A 24,760-nucleotide genomic window follows, 5' to 3' on the forward strand; every position below is an offset into this window, starting at 1 on the left:
GTGCCCACTGTTTCCCTACTGGGCCCACTCCCACTCCTGGATCTTGTACTCTCCAGGTGGTTCTGCAGTTTAACTTGGCAGAATTTGCCCTCTGTGCCAGCATCTGCCAGCTGATGCTGCGGCAAAGCCCAACCAACCCTCACCCACTCTGATTTATGCTTGCAGCAGTAGGAACAGTCAGCCCAGCCTGGCTTTCCCCTGATTGAGTTCACATGAAGCCAGCAGGTGTTGCAGCCCTGCCCGACCTGGTCTGCCCCCAGTCCCAGCTCTCACGCTCACCAGTGGGAGCAGTGGCCCAGCAGGGGAGCTCCATGCAGCTCCCCCTACTGTATTCATTCCCTACCCCGCAGTCTTGCGTGTGCTGGTTGGGTGCTGCAGCCCAGTCTGGCATGGCCCACCTCACCTCAGCATTTGCCAGTGGGTGCTGTAGCCTGGCCAGGAGGCACTGCCCCAGCTCCAGGGTCCTGCCAGCTTTAAGTGGGCACTTCACTTCCCATCATGCACCTGGTACCATGATGGTTTTAATCTACCGGGAGCCTGGAAGTGGGCAGAGTGTGACCCTGGTCCAATACCACCCGTTTTGGGATATTCGGGTGGGTTCCGAGTGATGCCTGTGCCGTGCAGGCAGGTCTGCGCCTAACAAGCCAGGGAGAAAGGGGGAGCGGGAGGGCAGCTTTTCTTCCTAGGTTATTTTTCCCCCGGAGGGGCTTCTGTTTATTCAATGAGGGGTTTCTGGGGGTCTTTCTGATTCGCCTGTTGGTCTCTTCTCTCTCCCTGCCTGCTTTACTTCCGACTTTGCTCTAGATGAATCCCGCCCCCTGGGCTCTCTGATCACCCCATCTTCGGGTTCTGTCCTACGACTCGGGTGGGGGTTGTCTAAGGGTGGCAAAACCAACAAATACGTGGAAAAGCCGGGCTGCACCTGTTGCTGCCAGCAGGTCAGCAGGCTGGACGACGGGTGACTGTGACAGCCATCCCTGCCCCAGGGCTGGCCCTGCCTCCCCAGGGGATCACATGGCTCGGGCTGCAGCCGCAGAACCCGCTGGAAGAGCTAGCCCACAGGCTGCCATGCCCTGGCCATGCTGGCTGAACAGAGAAGTCCTACCCACCCACGTGTTCCCCAGCCGCAGCACCCACGGGCCCACGCAGCCACACACAGCACGCAGCTTTGGGACATGGCCTCAGCGAGGCCTGCACTCCAGCAGCGGGGCGCTGCAGCGTGGGGCCCGATACGGACTCCCAGGCTCCCAGGCTCCACCCAAGCCGGGACTGGCATAGCAGACAGCGGCATGTGGGTTCGGATCTCGTCAGGACGAGCCCTGCCTTTCTCAAGCTGTCCTTGAGACTTGCAGGTGGGCCTCCCCGGGCGGATGGACTCCCTCTGACTGAGTCTTGCGGTCAGGTGCTTGTCGGGCGTCCTCGTCCACACCTGTAGCTGGGGTCTTGGCACACCGCGTGGCTCACATCTTGACGGAGGCTCATCAGTTCTCTCCTGTCCCAGGGTGTGTTTCTGAGTCTCTTGGCTGCACTGCTGTGACCTCGAGTGTTGCAGAGTTTACGGCAGGGCCAGGCTCAAGCCGGTAGCACGGGGTGCGAGGTGTGAGCTGAGGTTCTGGGACCAACGCATGTCCTGTGGACCTGCCACCACTGGGCGAGGTCCCTCCGCTCCTGCTGTGTCACCTGGGACCTCTGCTGGAGTGTCGTGTCCCGCACACGCCGTGCTCCAGTTCTGCCTGCTGCTCCAAGAATTACCGCAGGGTTTAACTCAAGTGCCTGGAGCGCCGCTGTTTTAATTAAACCTCCTACAGCTGACGCTGTAGTGAGGGAAAGCCACCTGCTCGGCAACCCCCGGTGCATCTCCGCCCGACTGTGGCGTGGGAAGCCCTGTGAGTGTCAACTCGGTCTTCGATCATGGCCTGGAAGAGGCACCTGACTTCGGATCAGCTCAGCTCCAGCTGCGGCTGCTTGGGGATGGAAGATCTTCCCATGTAAATCTCATCTGCCTTTCAACTAGAAAAAAAGGGGGTGTGGCGAGATTTGAGGTGCCTTCCCTACCCCTCCTCTCCTCCTCTCTGTAAATCTGCCTTCCCAATACAAATAAACACATCTTCTTAAAAAATGGCTTTGTCCCAGTGTTTGGTGGAACGCCTTTCAGGCCGGGGAGAGCCCTTCCACTTAGTTCCTGTTCCAGGGAGCGTGTCCGCATGGACCAGGCTCGACTCTCGCTCTCCTGAAGGCGACTGCCATCAGTGTTCGGCTCAGCCACGGAGCCTTCCCCGGTGACCCTGACCCCACTGGCCTCGGCGACTCCTGCTTGGACACAACCCTTCCTTCCTGCTGATGCTGTCCTGGCAGCCCCTCGGCCCTGCTGCTCCACACCTGAGGGCAGGTCCCTGGCAGAGGGCTGCTCCCGCGCCTGCAGAGTGACCTGACCCTGGGCTCATCGCAGACACAGGAGGGGCAAGGCTTCCGCTCACTCAGGATTTCTGTCCTGGCTGACTTGTATCCCAAAGATGCTTCTCTGGCTCCGTCCTGAGGCGGCACGGCCTTGGCCAGCGTGGTGCTCCCTGAGGAACGGACGGCCCATCCCCACAATGCCCTCGGCGGCCCCATGACTACACGACATGAGACGGAATTCTGGCTAAGGAAGGCTTACCGGCAGACAGCACCCATCAGACCTGGCCCTACAGCTGGGACAGCACCCAACAGACCAGGCCACACGAGCTGGGACAGCACCCAACAGACCAGGCCACGCAAGCTGGGAAAGATGCTGGCATTAACAAGGTGGAAAACACAAGGCACAGAGAACCCAGTGCTGACCTTGTGTGACCTGGGGGTCAGTGCTGACCTTGTGTGACCTGGGGGTCAGTGAAGTACACTGGGGCCAGACCTCAGTGGGGAGGCGTGAGTCGGCACAGCACACCATGCACAGTGTGGACATGCAGGCACGGACACGGACACCCAGTCCCACGCATCCCAGCTGTTCTTGTGTGCGGGTCACCAGCTGAGGAGGGATCAGTCTTGGCCTTTCCAAACCCTTTGCCTTGGACGCGTCCGCCTGCTCCTCCCAGCGCTCCACGTCCCTGGACGCGTCCGAGTGCTCCTCCCGCCACTCCACGTCCCTGGACGCGTCCGCCTGCTCCTCCCACTGCTCCACATTGCTTATTTGACTCCCTTCCACTTCAGTGACACCCATGCTCGTGGGTCCAGCTTCACTAAAGGCCCACGGCCGCTTGCTGACCTCCCTGACAGGGTCGGAGCTGCCTGTCCGGCTGATTTGAGCACTCAGCACACAGCCAGGCTCTGGAGGCGTTGTTTCAGGCCGAGGGCCAGGGGCCACTGGCTGCAGGCCTGGCCTAGGTTAACACTTGGCATCAGTTCCCTCCATTTCCCTGGAGCTCCTGCCGACCCCCCTGGAGGATCTGAATGGGCATGCGGGCCGTCCCTGCCTCAGCAGATGAAGCTGAGGTGGGCACTGATCCACACGCCTGCTGCAGCTGCCCATGGTGCCCCATGGTATGCCGTAGGCAGAGGAGTGGAGGGATGGCCGGCACTGGTGAGCATGCAGGGGACAGGGCTGGCCCTGTGGGGGGTGCACACTCATGAATGCCTGCTCACTGAGACCAGCACTGGGGTCTGCTGGACACACAGGAGCCGGATGTGAAGGCTCTAAACCCATGTGCTCTAGTCTCCAGGTGAGAGGACCCTGTCCCGAGGCGGCCGCCAGAGACGGGGCCAATGCTGAAGTCTGCTGAGACCTCCCCCAGGAGAGCCTGGGCTGGGCCCATCAACAAGGCAGGTGCTTGGACTGGTAAATGCTGACAAGGGTGGCGGGGCATGGCTGCCTGTGGAGGGGTGCTGTGGCTCCCCGGGGATCCAGGTGGTTCCTGCGGCGTGACTGCTGGGCGAGGACAGAGCTGACTCGGCCCCCAAAGGCCTGTCCCTACCTCCCCTCACAGCGTCACTAGCTTCTGAATCTGCCCCTTCCTGCCAACATCAGGCTCAACACCAGTGTGGGAGGCTAGTCCCGTTGTGCCGGACACTGGCCAGCCTGCCCAGCTCTGAGCAGAACCAACCTCTTCATAAAGCGCCCACAGCAGACAGCCCCCGGATGCAGAGCATGGTGAGTGGGGAGGGTTTGCCACTCTGCCTTGAGCTGGCTGCGTGGTGGACACAGCCTGGCCCTGCAGTCACAGCCTGGCCCTGTGGACACAGCCTGGCCCTGCAGACACAGCCTGGCCCTGTGGACACAGCCTGGCCCTGTGGACACAGCCTGGCCCTGCAGACACAGCCGGGCCCTGTGGACACAGCCTGGCCCTGTGGACACAGCCTGGCCCTGTGGACACAGCTGGGCCCTGTGGACACAGCCTGGCCCTGTGGACACAGCCTGGCCCTGCAGTCACAGCCTGGCCCTGCAGACACAGCTGGGCCCTGTGGACACAGCCTGGCCCTGTGGACACAGCCTGGCCCTGCAGACACAGCCTGGCCCTGTGGACACAGCCTGGCCCTGCGGTCACAGCCTGGCCCTGTGGATACAGCCTGGCCCTGCAGACACAGCTGGGCCCTGTGGACACAGCCGGGCCCTGTGGACACAGCCTGGCCCTGCAGTCACAGCCTGGCCCTGTGGACACAGCCTGGCCCTGCAGACACAGCCTGGCCCTGTGGACACAGCCTGGCCCTGCGGTCACAGCCTGGCCCTGTGGATACAGCCTGGCCCTGCAGACACAGCTGGGCCCTGTGGACACAGCCGGGCCCTGTGGACACAGCCTGGCCCTGCAGTCACAGCCTGGCCCTGTGGACACAGCCTGGCCCTGCAGACACAGCCTGGCCCTGTGGACACAGCCTGGCCCTGCGGTCACAGCCTGGCCCTGTGGACACAGCCGGGCCCTGTGGACACAGCCGGGCCCTGTGGACACAGCCTGGCCCTGCAGACACAGCCTGGCCCTGTGGACACAGCCAGGCCCTGCGGTCACAGCGTGGCCCTGTGCACACAAACTGACCCTACAGACACAGCCGGGCCCTGCGGTCACAGCCGGGCCCTGCGGTCACAGCCTGGCCCTGCGGACACAGTGTGGCCCTGTGGACACAAACTGACCCTGTGGACACAGCCTGGCCCTGTGGTCACAGCCTGGCCCTGCGGTCACAGCCTGGCCCTGCGGTCACAGCCTGGCCCTGCGGACACAGCCTGGCCCTGGGGTCACAGCCTGGCACTATGGATACAGCCTGGTCCTGCGGACACAGCCTGGCCCTGCGGACACAAACTGACCCTGCGGACACAGCCTGGCCCTGCGGACACAGCCTGGCCCTGTGGACACAGCCTGGCCCTGCAGACACAGCCTGGCCCTATGGTCACAGCCTGGCCCTATGGACACAGCGTGGCCCTGCGGTAACAGCCTGGCCCTATGGACACAGCCTGGCCCTGTGGTCACAGCCAGGCCCTGGGGTCACAGCCTGGCCCTGCGGACACAGCCTGGCCCTATGGACACAGCCTGGCCCTGCTGTCACAGCCTGGCCCTGCAGACACAGCCTGGCCCTGTGGACACAGCCTGGCCCTGCAGACACAGCCTGGCCCTGCAGACACAGCGTGGCCCTGCGGACACAGCCAGGCCCTGTGGACACAGCCTGGCCCTATGGACACAGCCTGGCCCTGCGGACACAGCCTGGCCCTATGGACACAGCCAGGCCCTGTGGACACAGCCTGGCCCTGCGGTCACAGCCTGGCCCTGCGGTCACAGCCAGGCCCTGCGGTCACAGCCTGGCCCTGCGGACACAGCCTGGCCCTGCGGACACAGCCGGTCCCTGTGGACACAGCCTGGCCCTGCGGACACAGCCTGGCCCTGCGGACACAGCCTGGTCCTGTGGACACAGCCTGGCCCTATGGTCACAGCCTGGCCCTGTGGTCACAGCCTGGCCCTGTGGACACAGCCTGGCCCTATGGTCACAGCCTGGCCCTGTGGTCACAGCCTGGCCCTGCGGACACAGCCGGGCCCTGCGGACACAGCCTGGCCCTGTGGTCACAGCCTGGCCCTGTGGACACAGCCTGGCCCTGTGGACACAGCCGGGCCCAGCAGCATGAGCTCACTCGCCCCAAGAACATCAGCCAGCTTTGATCTTAAACAGCTTACAGCACACCGAGTAACGTCCCCAGTGACACTGCCTCACATTAAAGGCATGCTAGTAGCCAGGCCAGGGGCAGACGCGTACACACCAAGGAATATGGTTTAGTTTTGAGTTATGGTTTTAGTTTTGAGCTCAAAACAAGTAAGTTGATAAGTTTTAGAAGGATCAAAGTACCTTTGCTGTTTCCTTTTAAATAAAGGTGGGCTTAGAAGTTAGGACCATGAGTTGAAAAGCTCCTGTCCACTTTACTGCCAGCCACTGAATTCTAAACAGAAGAGAGAGCTGTAGTAAAGGGTGGACAGGGCTGAGAATTCACGGCCCGGGGCTGCAGGTGCGTGCCAGGCTGCGCTGTGACAGGGCTCCCTGGTGGCTCGGGAGAGGACGACCAGTGACCAGCCAGTGACCAGGGAAGTGGCCACTCAGGAATCTCCCAAGTCAGCCCCGTGGCGAGCACAGCTGCTGGGGGACAGAGGAGTCTGCGGGGGCCAAGCCCGCTGGGATTTCTTCCATGTGAGTAAGAGGGCCGAACCCAGGAAGCCCCAGGGACACGGCTCTTCTCAAGTCAGCCTAGAGGAGGCTCTGCTGCTGCCCTGAGAGCAGGGGGTGGTGCTACACAACTTGGAACAGGTGGAGAGAGGCTGGCAAGGGACTGGCCACTGGGGAGGGGCAGGCAGGAGGGAGGCACCGGTCCCCGATGGGGCAGGCAGCCGGGAGGCACCGGTCCCCGATGGGGCAGGCAGCTGGGAGGCACTGGTCCCCGATGGGCAGGCAGCCGGTAGGCACTGGTCCCTGACGGGGTGGGTAGCCAGGAGGCACTGGTCCCCGACGGGGTGGGCAGCTGGGAGGCACTGGTCCCCGATGGGACAGGCAGCCGGGAGGTACTGATCCCCGACAGGGTAGGCAGCTGGGAGGCACTGGTCCTGATGGGGCAGGTAGCTGGGAGGCACTGGTCCCTGACGGGGCGACGGGGCGGGCAGCCAGGAGGCACTGGTCCCTGACGGGGTGGGTAGCTGGGAGGTACTGGTCCTGATGGGGCAGGCAGCTGGGAGGCACTGGTCCCTGACGGGGCGGGTAGCCGGGAGGTACTGATCCCCGACGGGGTGGGCAGCTGGGAGGCACTGGTCCCCGACGGGGCGGGTAGCCAGGAGGCACTGGTCCCCGACGGGGCGGGTAGCCAGGAGGCACTGGTCCCCGACGGGGCGACGGGGCAGGCAGCCGGGAGGCACCGGTCCCCGACGGGGCGGGCAGCTGGGAGGCACTGGTCCCCGACGGGGCGGGTAGCCGGGAGATACCGGTCCCCGACGGGGCGGGTAGCCGGGAGGCACTGGTCCCCGACGGGGCGGGCAGCTGGGAGGTACTGGTCCCCGACGGGGCGGGTAGCCGGGAGGCACTGGCCCCCGACGGGGCGGGCAGCCGGGAGGTACTTGCCGCTAAGCAGGGGCTTGTTGAGGGTGTAGAGGGGGGGCAGGTCCTCGATGTTGGACAGCCGCTGGTACATGGCCCTGGAGAGATGGTCCCCGTGGTAGAGGCTCCCCAGGATGATGCTGGACAAGTAGATGGGCTCCACGAAGATGCTGAGGAGTGCTCCCTGGATCCCCAGCACATTCCACCTGTGGGGAAGGAGACCGTGTTGGGGCGTGCAGCCCAGCCCCCGCCCCCACACGGCAGCCCAGGCTCCAGTCCCGGGGGCAGCGACCAGCCGTGCAACAGGCCACAGTCTGAGAAAATTCGGGAAAGTCACTGTAAACTAGGAGGCAGTCTCTACCTTTGCTCTCCCAGCAGGACACTGAGGGCTTGTAGAAGGTGTCAGCCCGTCGCATGCCTCCTATGTGAGCGAGCGGGGGCGGCCCACACGCCTGGCCACACATGACAGGCATGGCAGTCCCAGGAAGGATGGCAAACCCAGATTTGTGCTTCAGGACAGGTGCCACCTTGGGTGGTTCAGCCCTGTCTGTGCCGGGTTAGGCCCAGGGTTCAGCCCTGACTGGGCCAGGTTAGGGCCAGGTTAGGGCCAGGGTTCAGCCCTGACTGGGCCCGGTTAGGGCCAGGTTAGGGCCAGGGTTCAGCCCTGTCTGTGCCGGGTTAGGGCCAGGTTAGGGCCAGGGTTCAGCCCTGACTGGGCCAGGTTAGGGTCAGGGTTTAGCCCTGTCTATGCCGGGTTAGGGCCAGGGTTCAGCCCTGACTGGGCCAGGTTAGGGTCAGGGTTCAGTCCTGTCTGTGCCGGGGTACAGTCAGTTCTGTTTTGGGCACTCCTGACAGTGACCCTGTAGGAATGCCTTTGCCCTGTGCTACTTGCGGGAGGACCCTGGGCGCTGGCAGGGTCCGCAGCCCTGGCAAGAAGCAGCGCTCATCGGGTTAGGGTCTCAGACGCACACTGACGCCCCTCAGGTGTAGCTGCATCTCCCCAGCTAGACCCTGGCCAGGTGTGGCCTCATGCTGCGGCCCTGTACCCAGCACTGGTCAGCAGCACACCTGTGCAAGTTCCCAGCACTGCTGACTCGTCCCCTGGACCCAGGACCCAGCCTGGCCCTGAGGACTGAGCGCAGTCCCCGCCCAGAACGGCAGCTGCCTGCTCACTCCCACCACACCCACCCTGCATGTAGCCCGCGTAGAGCCCTATGCCCTCAGGTGGCCTCACAGGATGGCTTCACCTGCCCGCCTCCACCAGAGAGCACTAGGCCCCCAGCACTGCCTCCTCTGCTGCCTGCACTGCAGCCGCATTGTCTGGTCCCCGGCCCAGCCGCCCCGCAGAGCCTGTGCAAGCAGAGCCGTGGCTGCCTGGTGCAGATCTGGGTACCAGTGCTCTGGGTCTGAGGGCCACCCTCTGCCGACAGCCCCCCCTGTGTTGGGACACAGAGTTCACAATGGAGACCTCGGAGATGGAACTCGTCCCCCACCCGTGCCAGGCAGGAGAAATGGAGCCAGGATTGCATCTCCAGACCTGTGTGTGTGTGTGTGTGTGTGTGTGTGTGTGTGCGATTTCTTGTTCTGCCTGCACCTGAGGCGTTCATTTAAAGAATATATGTTTTCCTAAGAGGCATTCCCACTCACATCCATTTTAAAACATGTCACTGTGGTGGGTGTTTGGCACGGTGACTGCAGTGCCACTTGGGATACCATGTCACATCCCGAATGTCTGGGGTCAGGCCCTGGCTCAGTCCCTGCTTCCCACTGCTGTGTGCCCTGGGGACAGCACAGAACGCATGAGTCCTTGGGCCCCACTGCCTCTGCACAGGCCAGGTCCGTGGCCTCCGCCTGGTCCAGCTCTGCACCATGTGTGTCAACTGGAAACAGAAACACGCCAGGAGCAAGGCTGTCAGAGTGCTGTAGCTGTTGACGGCACCACTGGGGTCCCGGGGACCCTAAAGGACATTGGGGCACCGTGGGGCAGTGGCTGCTTCCTGGGAACTCACTCCTGGTGCTGTTCACCCATGGCAGCGCAGGGGCATCCTGCCTCCGTGGCAGTTTAGGGACATCCTGCCCCCGCCAGGGTTGCTGTTCACCCGTGGCAGTGCAGGGGTATCCTGCCCCGCCAGGGTTGCTGTTCACCCGTGGCAGCGCAGGGGCATCCAGCCCCCGCCAGGTTTTGTGACTGCAAGGAGTGACTGACACGCCAAGGATGGGCTTGCCTAAGCCAGGTTCTGGCTCCCCAACTGTCCCTCCTTGACCCAGAACCTATCCCCGGGCACTCACGCCTGCGCTCTGCCCTGCCCTTGGCATTTCTAGAAATGTAAAAACAGAATCTGGCATAGCAAGTCTTCTACATGGCAGTGCCCAGAACTGGGACACACCCCGCCATCTGTTTACCCGTTTACCTGCGAATGGCTGCCAACTTCTGATGACTGCCTAGAAAGTTCCACGAGCACATTTGTGAGGGTCTGAGTGGAAACTGTTTCATGTGCTCAGTGTTGGGTCCATGATGAAGTGTCCAGAGAGATGCGGAAGTAACGACACATGGACCGGGGGTCCTACAACTCCTGAGACCCTCTCATAGGCTACAGTGACACTAGGAGGGGTCCAGCAAACGTAGCAGGGACACCCGCAGCACCCACGTGGAAAACACAGGCAACTGGGGAGAGGCCTCCCATTGCAGAGCTGCTCCCCTGGGGGACAGGATGGCACTCCAGGGCTCCAGCACCTGCTGTCTGCGCAAGGCACTGGCCTGCCACCTCAGAGGCGCCCTGGGGCAGGAGCCACTGAGAGCAGGTGGCGCAAGCAGAAGCAGATCGTGGGGTCAAAGGAGCAAAAAAACCCAAATCACTCCCAACCCGGCCAGCAGCCCAGTGGACCGGTCAGAAGCTTCCCCCGTGTAGAGCCTGCACATAATTTGGTTCTTCTAATGCCAGCAAGCACAGAACCCAAGGTGTACAAAGGAACAGGGACAATGACCCACTCAAAGGACAAAAATCAATGTACAGAAACTGACGCTACGGAAATGCAGATCTCGGAGCTGCCCCAAGGAGCTGAGGGTCATGAGATGCTCCAGGAGTTAAGACTCACGTGTTGGTAAGAGATGGAGCTCAAGCAGACCCAACGCCAAACCTACCAGGACTGACCTGAAATGCGTCAGAGGCGCGGAGGGAAGAATTACGAAAGTGATTGTGAAGACTCAGCATCTGAAATCTCCGAGCCAGAGGACACTGCAGGGAGTTGGACCACCCTTTACGCGGACAAATGTGAATCTTCTAGGAGTTAAAGCAGGAGGAGGAAGGGCCTGCGAGCTAGTCATCCAGGAAAGTGACCATGTCAGTCCCCGAGACCTGCAGAGGGGCACCCTGACTGGACAGGCAGCCCAGTGACCATGTCAGTCCCCGAGACCTGCAGAGGGGCACTCTGACTGGACAGGCAGCCCTGAGTACACACAAGACTCCCCAGGGCCACAGCAGCAAGCCATGGTCACGTACAAGTTCTCTCCAAGACCATCAGTGTGTGCTTCACAGAAACTGCGATGGCCAGGACAGGGGCCAGTGGGGAAGAAAAGTCACCACTCATGGACACTTTTGAGAAGTAAGGACTTTGGGAGAGAAATAAAAACAGAAAATTCACTCACCCCAGTCCCGCCCCCAGGAGATGCTGCGGGCACGCTACAGGTGGAGGCAGAGCACAGGATGGCAGTGCAAAGCCATGTGGGCATCAAGGTGACCTGGTATACCTGGCGTGCAGAGGACTGCAGAGCAGGAATGTCTGTACAGCCATACTCCTCACTAACCACAGATAACATGTGAACACGGGATCTGGGAACTCCACACTAACCACAGACAACATGTGAACACGGGATCTGGGAACTCCACATTAACCATAGATAACATGTGAACATGGGATCTTGGAACTCCACACTAACCACAGACAACATGTGAACATGGGATCTGGGAACTCCACACTGACCACAGACAACATGTGAACACGGGATCTGGGAACTCCACACTGACCACAGACAACATGGGATCTGGGAACTGCACACTGACCACAGACAACATGTGAACATGGGATCTTGGAACTCCACACTGACCACAGACAACATGTGAACATGGGATCTGGGAATTCCTCACTGACCACAGACAACATGTGAACATGGGATCTGGGAACTCTACATTAATCACAGACAACATGTGAACATGGGATCTGGGAACTCCACACTGACCACAGACAACATGGGATCTGGGAACTCCACACTGACCACAGACAACATGTGAACATGGGATCTGGGAACTCCACACTGACCACAGACAACATGTGAACACGGGATCTGGGAACTCCACACTGACCACAGACAACATGGGATCTGGGAACTCCACACTGACCACAGACAACATGGGATCTGGGAACTCCACACTGACCACAGACAACATGTGAACATGGGATCTGGGAACTCCACACTGACCACAGACAACATGTGAACACGGGATCTGGGAACTCCACACTGACCACAGACAACATGGGATCTGGGAACTCCACACTGACCACAGACAACATGTGAACACGGGATCTGGGAACTCCACACTGACCACAGACAACATGGGATCTGGAAACTCCACACTGACCACAGACAACATGCGAACATGGGATCTGGGAACTCCACACTGACCACAGATAACATCTGAACATTGGATCTGGGAATTCCTCACTGACCACAGACAACATGTGAACATGGGATCTGGGACCTCCACACTAATGGTTAGCCAACATGTGAGCCTGTGATCTGTGATACTGGGATCCAGGAAGGCAGGTGAGGAAATGTGAGCCCTCAGCATGCAGCTACTGAGGGGACCCCAGGGCTCTGTCTGCTTGGAGGCCTGCAGAAACAAATGTGCAGTGGGTCTCAGGACGGGGCGTCTCATGCCTGGATCCCAGACGCCAGCCACCATGTGCACGTGGTGAGCTGTCCTGGGCCTGCCTGGGCTCCGGGGGCTGCTCCCTTTGGGGTGAGTACACCAAGGGGGGAGGTCTCTGTGACTGGGCAGGTCCAGGGCCCACCCGCCGCCCTCATTGGGCAGTGAATGGGACTGGGGAGGGGCGCGACCTTGGGCCTGGGAGTTTAAACTTCCAGCAGCCTCCCGGCTGCTGGTGGGTCTCAGGACAGGGCGTCTCATGCCTGGATCCCAGACGACAGCCACCATGTGCACATGGTGAGCTGTCCCTGGGCGGCCAGTGTGCCATTTGGTGCCAGGCTCTGCCTGCTGGCTACCTGGCCAGGAGCTCTGGGGTTTTGGTTCTTTGAGTCACTGCTTAGTTAGCTCCAGGTTGAACCCATTGTGCTTCTAGGACGTGAAGCATTCGTAAAGATTCCCAATGACAGTAACTCTTCCTTTGAAAAACTTGTAATCACTGAACAATGCTGACCACCAAATACCAGTCCATGCAAAAGCTATGGCTCGGGGCTTGTCCAGCAGAATCATATCCTGTTACCTGACATGATGATGGATCAGGAGAAGGGTCACATTAAGCAGGGCCATTACATTAACTAGCACTAGAACCATAACCGGGGCAGATTCTGTGAGGGATGTGTGGGCCAAACCCTGTGGAAATTCTAGCCCCACTGGTTAGCTCAAGAGTTGGGGTGGTGGGGAAGACCAGGCTGAATCTGTCCACGTCATCCACTGGCAAATCCAAACACCAGAACAGTGTGGGTCGAGCCAGGTTCGGGTGCAACAAAGACTAGTGCACAATACGGAATGCCAAGGTGAGGTTGCCTGTACCAGAAGGGACCGCAGTGCCCAACCAGCAAGCATGAGAACAAGGAAGGGAGGGGGCAGAGCTGGCAGGGGAATAAGGGAAGGTTCCTTTGCTGGACAGCTACTGCCGCTGGAGAGCGTGGTATGGGATGGGGGCAGACCAGACTAGGCAGGGCTACCACACCTGTGCGCCTCATGTGGACTAGATCAGGGAAAAGCCGGGCTGGGCTGATTATTCCTACTGGTGCAAACAAAATTAGAGTGGGTGAGGGTTGTTTGGGCTTAGCCACAGCATCAGCTGGTAGAAGCTGGCACTGAGGGCTAGTTCTGTCAAGTCAAACCACAGAACTATCTGGAGAGTGCATAATCCGGGAGTGGGAGTGACCTGGGAGGGAAACTGTGGGCTCCTTCCTCTTGAGTTACCACTTCCACGAAAGAGCATAAAACCAGGCTAGGGGCTGGGGTGGAATGGGGTGTGGGACAGACTGGACTACTGCTACACATACTGGCAAATCAGGGTAGAGGGCGGGCCTGGTGGGGGTTATTGTAGGTCGCTCCAACTAGGCTGCAGTTCCCACTGGTTTATGTGAGGGCCGAGTATGTGCTGGGCAGAACCAGTCTGGACTGCAACACCCATTGGTTCCAGTGGAAGTTGGGAGTGAAAACAGAACCAACCCAGCAATTGCAACCACCAGCTGATCAGGGTGATGGACTGTGCCGGGCCCTGTACTTGCTAGCACATACAAGAATCTGGTTTGAGAACACCTCAGACAAAGTTTCTTTGGGGATCTCCCCAACCGAAATACAGGACTCAGAAGCCTCACCAAGAAAAGAGAGAAGACAGAACAGGTCAATCAAACACCTCAGCTATATTTTGGCAGCGAAATATGGGTCAAACAGAGACTCTATGCTGGACTATGTCAACCAGTGGATTCTTCAAAGACCTCACAGTGCTTGGAGTGGCAAGATGGCACGATTCATAATTGCTGAAATATCAAAGCACTTGAGCAAGAACCTCGGAGCATACCCTACATCCAGGACCTGGGGAGGGTGGGAAATTGGGTGGGCCTTCTCCCTTAATACCCCCCTTTAAACATGAAGGAAATAAAAAAAAAATGAAGGAAATAACATGGAAATAATAATCTTACCCACTTTCCTGTAGCCCTTGAACCTTTTTACCCTAATTAACTATGTAAAGATTGTCAAAAATATGATTTAAAAATTTTAAAAAAAAGCAAATGTGCAGAGAACACGAGGTGCATGCTGGCGCTGGAGCTGGGCTCCACAGCAGGCACACACACGACAGTGCCACACACTCCACAGCAGGCACACACACCACGGTGACACACACCAAGTACCCACGAGCCAGCGCTGGGCTGGAAGAACCAAGTACACGCCAGTAAGTACTTGCTGGTGGGCAACCTGGAGGTTCCAGACAAGATCTACCAAAGAAAACTGGCAGCGAAGGCTGGCCGACAGCACCTGCCACCTTGCCGATGCTGACCAACACCACCAGGAACCCTTCAGCAGTGGTGCCACCGCAGGGCGCTTACAAGGGAGGCATTTTTATGTGCCTTTTAGCACTTAACAGTTTATTGTCTTATTTTCAAATAAGCATGAGTTTAGTCATGGAGGCAACTGCAGAACGACATTAGCACATGCAACAGGATGCCTCAGGTTGCCGGGTTCCTGTACCCACACGCAAGGCTGGCAAGAGGCTCCTGGTTTCCTGGCTGACTTGGTGGTACTGGCCAGTGCAGCCGTCTGGGCGTGAATCGGTGAGTGGAAAATCTTTTGGTTTCTCTTCTCTGCAAATCTGTCTTTCCAATAAAAATAAATAGAACTTTTAAAAAAAGAACAAACAAACCAACGCCTGGCACAGCCTGGCACTCGGGAGAGCCATCCTGTTGCTTTGAATCCCGCTTGGAATCAGACGATGTCAGGCAGTGTGGGGAATGAGGGGCGCCTGGCAGGTGCAGGCGGGGTGGGGCCTGGCTCACCGTGCTATCTTGTCACTGCAGGACATGGTAAGCAGCCGCTCGCCCTGCAGCACGCCGTCCCACGTCTGGATGCTGGCATTGGAGCGCACGGGGATGGTGCCCTCGCCAGACTCTATCTTGGTCCGCAGCTGTCCTCTCGCTTTGCGGTTCGGATGCCTGTCTGCCGGCTCTAGGAGAGAAGCAGACGGCTCAGACCCACCTGAAGGCCAGGGATGCTCTGTGGGGCAGACGTGCGTACACACATGTACGCGTACATCATGTGTACAACACACGTGTACACACAGCAAGGTGAGATGGGGGGACCCCATGACACTCCTGGGCGTGGGCACCTTGCAGCGGGGTGGGGCTGAGGGAAAATGGGGGCTGTTTTAACAAGACGTATTTCTGGCACTGGGTGTGGGGTGTGAGCTGAAACCCCGCGGCAGCCCTGCGCGGTGAATGTGTGCGTTGCCTTTCCAGGGGCCGAATGTTGGATTTGGTATAAATAACGCTGACGTGTGGAGAGGGGATGCGAACACACATCACCAGGAAGTAAAGCTCTGACTGTGTGCAAAGAAGGCTGGGCGAAGGCTGCCGCAGCTGGAGCCTGTTCGCTGGCAGCGTGTGGTGTACCCGGCAGGCGTGGCTGTGGCAGGGTGGTCAGGGGTGACGAACGGCGTGGTTGTGGCGCTGTGACTGTCACAGCAGCCTTGTTTTGTGTGAAGCCTTCTTCCTACTGTTGCTTCCTGCTCTCCGGTGCGGCCGCTGGAGCCTTACTCCACAGGAGTTACTTGCTTCCTGCTCTCCAGTGCGGCCGCTGGAGCCTTACTCCACAGGAGTTACTTGGTTAGTTAGAACCAGCACTTTGCTTTAGAGTCAGCATTTTCATTCATTAGACTTTTCTCAGTATCCCAAAGACAAGAATCCACGCTGTACAGCCGCTCCATGGTTCACATGGAGACCAGCACTATGAAAGCAGCCTCTCAGGGATCCGTAGTGCCACCCACCCGACACCCAGGCACCGGGGGCTGCGGGGCACCCTCCCCTCCCTGGGGCTCCGCAGTGCCGCCCGACACCCCAGGCACTCGAGGCTGAATACCCTCCTGGGGGGTCCACAGTGCTGCCCACCTGACACCCCAGGCGGGGCTGTGGGGCAGCCTATCCTCCCGGGAGTCTACAGTGCCACCTGGCACCCCAGGCACTCGAGGCTGCCTACCCTCCCGGGGGATTCACAGTGCCACCTGACACCCCAGGTGCCCAGGGAGGCCTACTCTCCCCTGGGGTCCGCAGTGCCACCTGACACCCCAGGTGCCCAGGCGGCCTACCCTCCAGGATGGGCTCGTGGGGTGAGAAGATCCGGGCGTCGCCGCACGGGGAGGTACTGATGTACAGGTGGAATTGCACGTTCTCCTTGAGCCGCAGCCCGCCCCGCTCCGAGCGCTGGAAGATGGATTTCTTCTGATCGTCTTTGCTGCTGGGAAGGGAGACATGGCCGAGTGACCTGGGCCGCACACAGCCCGAGCTCCGCCGCTTCCCACAGGGATGGACCAGTCACGTGTCTTAGTGACAGCAATGGAGAGCCTGTCCCCTGTCATATGTGCCCCCAAACAGATGGCCTCCGCACAGAGACACGCGGCAAGGAGCGACCCCAGCGACGGTGTGGGGAGCTGCTCATGTCCTCACAGCCGTCACCACAGTCACATGACCTGGAAGGCAGGCTTGAAATTTATGGTCATGCCAAGCACACACATGTACATGTGTGTACACGCCTTGTGGCACTTCAGTCAGCTCGGCCTTAACTGGGAGCAGACTGGCCACTGTTGGAGAACTTTCCGGGGACCCAGAGAAGGCAACGGCCGAGTGCTGCACTTACTTTAGATAAAGCTCCAGCTGCGTGTAGAGGAACCTGAGCAGGGACCTCCGTGAGATGATCTCGGCGTGGCAGTCGTTCAGGGCCAGGCCGCGGTCGCTCATGTACTCGCCGTTGATGCACTTGGTCCCCGTGGAGATGCTGATCACCTTGGCGTCCTTAACGTCAGAGCCTGCACGGGACAGACTTGCCTGTGACCCACAGGACGCGCACTGACGGTGCACGAGGGGGCGGGACTCTGCAGGGTCCCTGCACCGTGCCAGCTTCTCACACGTGCCCTGCCCAGCCCCGGGTGAATGCGTGTCAGGTGCACAGACGTGAACCCGCAGGTGACCTGAGACAGGCCTTGCCTGCAGCACCCCTGACAGTAAACACAATGGGACCCCACATAAGGACAGGCCACCTGCCAGCTGGGTTCTGGAATAAACAGCAAAGGACAGAGTGACCAGGGAGGCCTTACAGGCACAGCTGACCTTCCCAGGAGGGTCCTGCATGGCCTCATCCTGGGACACTGACCACGGCCACAGGCTGAGCCTGCCTGGGCCCACCAGCTGCCCGGCGGCCCTGTGTGAGAGGCAGGTGTGCAGTGTGGCGGACGCAGCATCCTCTGCTCTCACCACGCTCCCCCAACTTGCCTTCACAGCTGAGGCCTCTCAGACCTAAAGGCCCATCGGGAGCCCTGCATCGGACGCCGCAGCAGCGCCTGTGCCGGCGGGCCTAGGCTGCACCCCCGCCAGGGGGCTGCACCCCTGCCAGCGGGAGTCAAAGCCTAAGGAAGGTGAGCTCGCCCACACGTGCTGCCAAGGCAGAGTGAGCTGGCCTCTGAGTGCCGTGGGCAGCGGCACTGGGAGTCACCCAGAACTCACAACCACAGGACTGAGGACTCTGCCTCCCTCCTTCCTACTCTGAGCGGTAGATCCCAGGGTGGAGCCCCTTCTAACTGGCTGGGGGGATAGCTTCCAGAGCGGAGGACTTCTCCTCGGCCATTGGAGGGGAGGTGCCGCCTCTAGGCCCCTCTGCCCTGGCCAGCAGGGGGAGTGCCCCTCTAGGCCCCTCTGCCCTGGCCAGCAGGGGGAGTGCCCCTCTAGGCCTCTCTGCCCTGGCCAGCAGGGGGAGGTACCCCTCTAGGCCCCTCTGCCCTGGCCAGCAGGGGGAGTGCCCCTCTAGGCCCCTCTGCCCTGGCCAGCAGGGGGAGTGCCCCTCTAGGCCCCTCTGCCCTGGCCAGCAGGGGGAGGTACCCCTCTAGGCCTCTCTGCCCTGGCCAGCAGGGGCAGTGCCCCTCTAGGCCATCCTACATGGTATTTTTCCAGCTGTTCTGTTCCTGTTGTAGCACCCTTCCACCCCAACACTCAGTGTCAAATCAGTCAGACCCAGGTCACTAGGGAGCTTGTCAGCAGGCTCCTGGCATTCCCAGAGCAAATGTGTCCTCCCCACAAAGAGGACATCAGCCACTCCGTCCAGGTGAAGGGCTCAGATGCCTAGACCAGCACCTTAGGAAAGGGGGTGTCCCGGCAGGTGGCAGGAGCCTGCCCAGAGCGAGGGGCTGTCCACCAGCCAAGCACAGGAGTGGCCCCACACCCCAGGGAGGTTACCTGTGGTCATGACCCCACACCCCAAGAGGTTACCTGTGGTCATGACCCTACACCCCAGGGAGGTTACCTGTGGTCATGCCCCACACCCCAGGAGGTTACCTGTGGTCATGACCCCACACCCCAGGGAGGTTACCTGTGGTCATGACCCTACACCCCAGGAGGTTACTATGGTCATGACTCCACACCCCAGGGAGGTTACCTGTGGTCATGCCCCACACCCCAGGAGGTTACCTGTGGTCATGACCCCACACCCCAGGGAAGTTACCTGTGGTCATGACCCCACACCCCAGGAGGTTACCTGTGGTCATGACCCCACACCCCAGGGAGGTTACCTGTGGTCATGACCCTACACTCCGGGCAGTTACCTGTGGTAATGACCTCACACCCCAGGAGGTTACTAGTGGTCATGACCCCACACTCTAGGCAGTTATCTGTGGTTGTTTCCCCACACCCCCCAGGTAGTTACCTGTGGTCACGACCCAATACCCCAGGCAGTTACCAGTGGTCATGACCCCACACGCAGGGGAGGTTACCTGTGGTCATGACCCCACACTGTGGTCGTGACCCCACACCCCAGGTGGTTACCAGTGGTCATGACCCCGCACTGTGGTCGTGACCCCACACCCCAGGTGGTTACCACACCCCGGGCAGTTACCTGTTGTCATGACGACCCCGGCCAGCACCTTCCTGCGGGCGTGAGGGGAGGAGAAGCTGTCGGTCAGGTCTCCAAACTTACCCAGGACCAGGCGGGAGACGGCGTCTGCCAGCACCTGGGAGGGGGCACAGATATAGGTCAGGCAGAGCATGGGCAATGGCAAACATGGGATCAGGTGCCAAGGGTCCAGCCCGGTTCTGGCTGAGTCAGCAGCAGGCCGACGGGAGCAACCCATGGGGATCTACCCTCCCAAGCTGTGACCCTACGCCCTGAGCTGCCTTCTGCCATAACCACACACGGCATACCTGTTGGGAGCATGTGCCAAGGAGTGATGTGAACAGTCCCAGGCAGGAGAGGGGACAGCCAGAAAATGTGCTCCAAGCACCATGGAGCCTGGCACGGCTCCCTGCTGTTGGCACCACACTTGAGTTTCAGCGTTGGCGTGTGCTGGGCCCAGCCCGCTCACAGCCCTGCCAGCCTGGAGCCCATGGGAAGACACAGTTTCTGGGGGTGTGCTGTGGCATCCTGGGCCAATGCCCACATGGTTCCCAGGAGGGTGCCATGGCATCCTGGGCCAATGCCCACATGGTTCCCAGTAGGAGGCTGTGGCGTCCTACACTAGTGCCCACATGGTTCCCAGGAGGGTGCTGTGGTGCCCTACACCAGGGCCCATGTGGCTCCTGGGGATGTGCCATGGTGCCCCACACCAGTGCCCACGCAGCTCCCAGGGATGTGCCGTGGCGTCCCACACCAGTGCCCACATGGTTTTCGGGGGTGTGCCATAGTGTCCTAGGCCAGGTCCCCTGTGGGTACATTCCCTGTCGCATCCAGACAGCTCAGACCATGCCTGGCAGAGCAGGTGACACCTGGGCTGAGGTTTACCAAGGACCCAGGACACAATGACTCACAGTGCTCTGGGAACTGCTGGGGGTGCAATGGACCAAGTTTGACTCCCCGCCCCTCCCTCCCCCGCCAACCTGTGTGCTCTAGCAGCCACCAGGTAAACCTCAGGTGCTCAGCAGAGAAGCCAGTGCCCTGAAGGCAGCTATTCGAGCGGAAGTCAGTGGTCAGATGTTTCCTGTGGCCGTTGCCCGGCCAGCACCAGGGTGTTCCAGGGGCAAAGATGAGATGCGTGGATGACAGCCCCATTCCTGCACAGGGCCTCAGAGAGGCCGGCAGAACCGCGGTGCACAACCACCCGTGGCCCCATGGGTCAGGATGCTTTTGAACACCTGGAGGGAAAGATAACACCAGGCTCCAGAAGGCCAGGAGCAAGGTGAGTGTCCATCCCAGGGAGGCCTGGCCCGGGGCGAGTGCCACCTGCCTGGGCAGACCCGCAGGGGCGCACAGCCCTTCCCAGGGCGCCTGGCTGGCTGTGCAGGTATTCATAAACAGTCGCGGAGTGACTGTGATGCCTGTGGGACGCTATGAGGCAACAAGCCCACAGCCCGCGTGCGGTACCTGGCAGGGCCCTGGACAAGCGCCTTGCACACTCACAGCCCATCAAGGGCCAGCCCAGTCCAGCATCACACAGCAGGACTGCGCCAGGAGTGACAAGTGGTGACACCCTGGAGCTTCCCGGGCACTCGGGCACAGCCTGTGGGGGCACACAGCACCACCTACCACTCTCCTGCCCTGGACCACATGGGCTCAGGGACCCGGATGTGGGCAGGAGGAAGAGGGTAGCCACACAGCCTGCCCAGCCCAGGCCACTGCACATGACAGGTGTCTCAGTGCCCTGTGCCAACCCTGCCTACGTCTGTGTGTGAGAATGTGGGACCCAGGGCTGCGGACAGGAACCATCAATGGGCTTCATGTCTCGGGAGTGAGGCGAGCGGGGACACAGACTCCAGGGTGCCTGCTGACCGTGGGAGCCAAGCCCCCACCAGGAGCCTTCCTGTCTCTACCCTGTCCCGGTGGCTGGAGCAGTGCCCTCCCGACACTCACGCCTGCCTGGATCCAGGCTTCCCGCTGAGGACAACCCGGGCACGGCCCCGAGCCCCCACAAGGGCCTGCTGTAGGTGGAAAGGCCAGCCCTGCCTGGCCACCTAGGACCGTCACTCTGCGCAGGAGGGACCAGGCGCTTGGGGCGGCCAGGCCCCGGAGGCGAGCGGCGCTCACCTGAGGCAGGTGCAGCTGCAGCCCTTCGCTGGGGATGGGCTGGCGAGATGGCGTCTGGTCCAGGTGCAGATTGAAGACAGTGGCCAGGGCCGACTGCGCGGCCCGGGCCTTGGCCAGCTTCTTGTTCCTGCCCGAGCCCTCGAAGAACTGGCCGTCCACCACCACGGACATGACGAAGCTCTTGGCGTGGCTCTCCCCGCTCTCCGACAGGAAGTCGTACTTGAGGCCCGGGCGCAGCTCGTTGAGGATCATCACGGGGCTCTTGCCGCTGGGCGGCGGGAAGGGCGGCAGGACGGGCAGCGGGGGCTGGGCCAGGCTGGCGGGCACGGGGGAGGCGGACAGGCTGAGGTCCCCGCTGGAGCTGAACGAGTCATCCCCGTTGGAGCCCACGTAGAAGGGCGGCTCCATCTGGTCGGCCGTCTCGAAGCCGTTGAAGAGCGTGTCGGGGAAGTCGGCCTGGTCGGACGTGAAGTCCGTGTTCACGGACAGGGTCCGGCCCATGGCCAGGTGGGCCTCGGAGGCGTTGGGGAACTGGACAAAGGACCGCAGGGCCTTCTCGGCCGCGTGCAGCTTGGCCTTCTTCTTGGTGGGGCCCGAGCCCTCGAACACCTGCCCGTTGACCTCCACAGACATGACGAAGAGCGGCGCGTGCACGGGCCCCGTCTGAGACACCAGCTTGTACTGCAGCCCCGGCTTGAGCTGGTTCAGCCGCATCAGCGCGTTCTTGGGCAGCACGGGCCCCGGCATTCTCCTCCGCTTCTTGAGGCGGTACTTGGCGTGGCCGTTGCTGCCCTCCTCCAGGGGCCGCTTCCTGCCGGCGCCCCCGTTGGAGAGCTGGGTCCCCTCGCTGGGCCCAGGTGCACCACCATCCTTGGAGGACACGTTGTCCAGGTTGCGGTTTTCCTTAATGTCCGCACTGCTGGAACCTGTGGTGCCCAGAAAGAGTAGCTTACAACGCCTTCGGTGCAGGATCTTGTAAATGCAAAATTTATAAGTTCCGTCATCTGCCTTTGTCCCTGGGCAAGTGGTGTGTGCTTAGGCCTCTGTCGGGCCCGCCTGGGCCAGACGGCTGCAGCCACCGGGGCCCGGCCCGCTGAGGCTGCTGCACCCGGGCGAGCCCTGCTCTGTCACTCCTGCAGCCGCCCTTGCCCCTCTCCTTGTTCTTTCTAGTGAGAATGCTCTGGGGCATCCAGGGATGCCTTAGACAGTGTCCAGACACTGGGGGAGGAGCCAGGGCCCCAGAGGCCTTGTCGGCCAGTCGGCAGAAGCGGCCGCAGTGCCGCCGGCAGTCTACGCCTCTCGCCCTGACCCTTCCTACTGGTGCCAGGCCATCTCAGAGGCAGCGCCCTTAAACATGCACCCCCAGTCATTCAATCGACAGACTGCACTCACAGATCTTAGGAAAGTGCTGGACTTTTTAAAAGTAATTTTTGGAGCCTATGATTTTATGGTATCAATTTAAACTTCTTCCATGGGGTCTGAATGCTCTCTGACCCGCCAGACTCATCTAGCGGTGCAGCGAAAGGAAGGGCCGCTGGGGCGCGGGGCTGCACGCGGCCAGGGCCTCGCGCTTCGCATACACCTGCCGACCTCCTCGGTGGATACAGACTGCTTTTTTCTTTTGGGATATTTGGTAGATTTTCACAGAGTTGATTTTCCTATTTTTAAGGCATTTTGTATTTAAAATGAACAAAGGGGTACAATCTGAAAGTGTTCAAAGTGTACAAAAACAAGGCTGATTCTTAAAAATGGGAATAAGAGCGAGCGTACACCCCCTCAGTCCACAGACACGCCTCTGCGAGGGAACGTGGCATCGGGCACGGGAGCCTGGCACGGCCTCACTGCCTGCAGGTGCCGGCCTCCTAGCACTAGCTTTCAAAACTGCACGTCTCCTAAAAGAACAGCTGGAAATCACAGCGCTTTCTAAAAACTAAAGCAGCTCACAGGATGGTGGCCTAGTACCTCCAGTGAACTCTGCAGGCCAGGCAACACCTAAGACACCATGGTGTGCTCCTGGGCTCAGCCCGTGGGAGGCCACAGGCTCCTGGGCTCCTGGGCTCCAGGCTCCTGGGCTCAGCCCGTGGGAGGCTGCCAGCTCTGGGCTCTGGGGTCTGGGCTCCTGGGCTCAGCCCATGGGAGGCTGCCAGCTCAGATGGCCTTAGCAAGCAGTGCCCCCTGAAGCGGAGCTTCACCAATTCCCAGGATCTCATACCGGTCAGTGTGGGCAGCTCCATGGGGACCGGGAGGTGACCCATGGTGGAGGAGGGCCCTGGGGCTTGTCCCTGCAGACAGCCGCTCTTACAGTCCTGAAGCACACACCACTTCTCCCAGGCGGCAAAGCCGATGGACTGGACAGTAAATTTTCATTTATAACATCCTCCAGCAAAAGCTCAATAGGTTACTCCTTTCGGTGCTCAAAGGAAACAAAAGGTTAGAGAGAGCGGGATGGGAAAGGGGGTCGGGAGAAAGAGCGAGGCGGTGAGGGGGGGAGGGAAGGGGCACCCGCACCTGTGCGGGTGAGGACACGACACCCTGGGCTGCCACCTGCAGGCTGGCTCGTGGCCACACGGCAGGGCACACCAGTACACACGCACGCCACACACACGTGCCACGTATCCATGACCACGCTCTTCAGAAACACAGGGTGCCAGCGCCATGTTGACAATTCTGCGAACCTGAGAAAAACACATATGGAGTCACACTGTTCCTGCAAAGCACAATTCCTCTGTGAGCAGGGAGCTGCGGTCCTGCTCGCACTCTGCTGGCAAGGCCTCTGCGGGAAGGAAGACCAGATAACAGCTGCAGGTGAGCGTCATGAGCCTGTTGGCGGGCGCTGCCTCCACGGGGCCGATGCGCTGCAAGAATGTCAACATTTGGGGCTAAACTGGGCACTCCAACACTGTGGCACTAGAACTGGCAGCTCATCTTTCCAGAAAAATCCATGCACAAGGTCCCCAGGGTCTGCACACGTGGCCCAGGGGACACGCACGGCCTCCTTCCAGGGCGTCCCCGCAGATGCCAAGTGTGACAATCATCTAAAACGGGAGCTCACCTAGCAGAGGGCTCAGCCCGTGAGAGGCCACAGGCTCTGCACATAGCAGAGTCCACACGCTGGACACAGCAGAGTCACCAGGGGAAGCACGGGGCTGGGCTCTGGGAGCGGGCCTGGGGGGAGGCCAGCAGCCCCAGCAGAGGAACACGCTGGCCGCACGGGCCCTGCTGGCCCAGTCACACCCACAGCTCAGCGCCCA

General features: G+C 60.6%; 1 protein-coding gene across 1 annotated transcript in view; it reads right to left on the bottom strand.

Annotated features, from left to right (window-relative positions):
• The window catches only part of LOC121167179 (double-stranded RNA-specific editase 1-like), a 34,514-nt gene that overhangs the window by 3,036 nt on the left and 6,718 nt on the right, over positions 1–24,760 (bottom strand). The window contains exons 3-8 of the mRNA XM_040996568.1: positions 21,510–22,435; positions 19,389–19,503; positions 17,145–17,313; positions 16,597–16,745; positions 15,293–15,461; positions 7,549–7,730 (exon numbers count right to left, since the gene is read on the bottom strand). Of these exons, the coding sequence (XP_040852502.1) occupies positions 7,549–7,730; positions 15,293–15,461; positions 16,597–16,745; positions 17,145–17,313; positions 19,389–19,503; positions 21,510–22,435 (1,710 nt within the window). The remainder of the gene's footprint in view (positions 1–7,548; positions 7,731–15,292; positions 15,462–16,596; positions 16,746–17,144; positions 17,314–19,388; positions 19,504–21,509; positions 22,436–24,760) is intronic.

The sequence above is a fragment of the Ochotona curzoniae genome, unplaced genomic scaffold (assembly GCF_017591425.1).
Source record: "Ochotona curzoniae isolate NIBS_2020 unplaced genomic scaffold, NIBS_Ocur_1.0 patch345, whole genome shotgun sequence".
Taxonomy (NCBI): Eukaryota; Metazoa; Chordata; class Mammalia; order Lagomorpha; family Ochotonidae; genus Ochotona; species Ochotona curzoniae.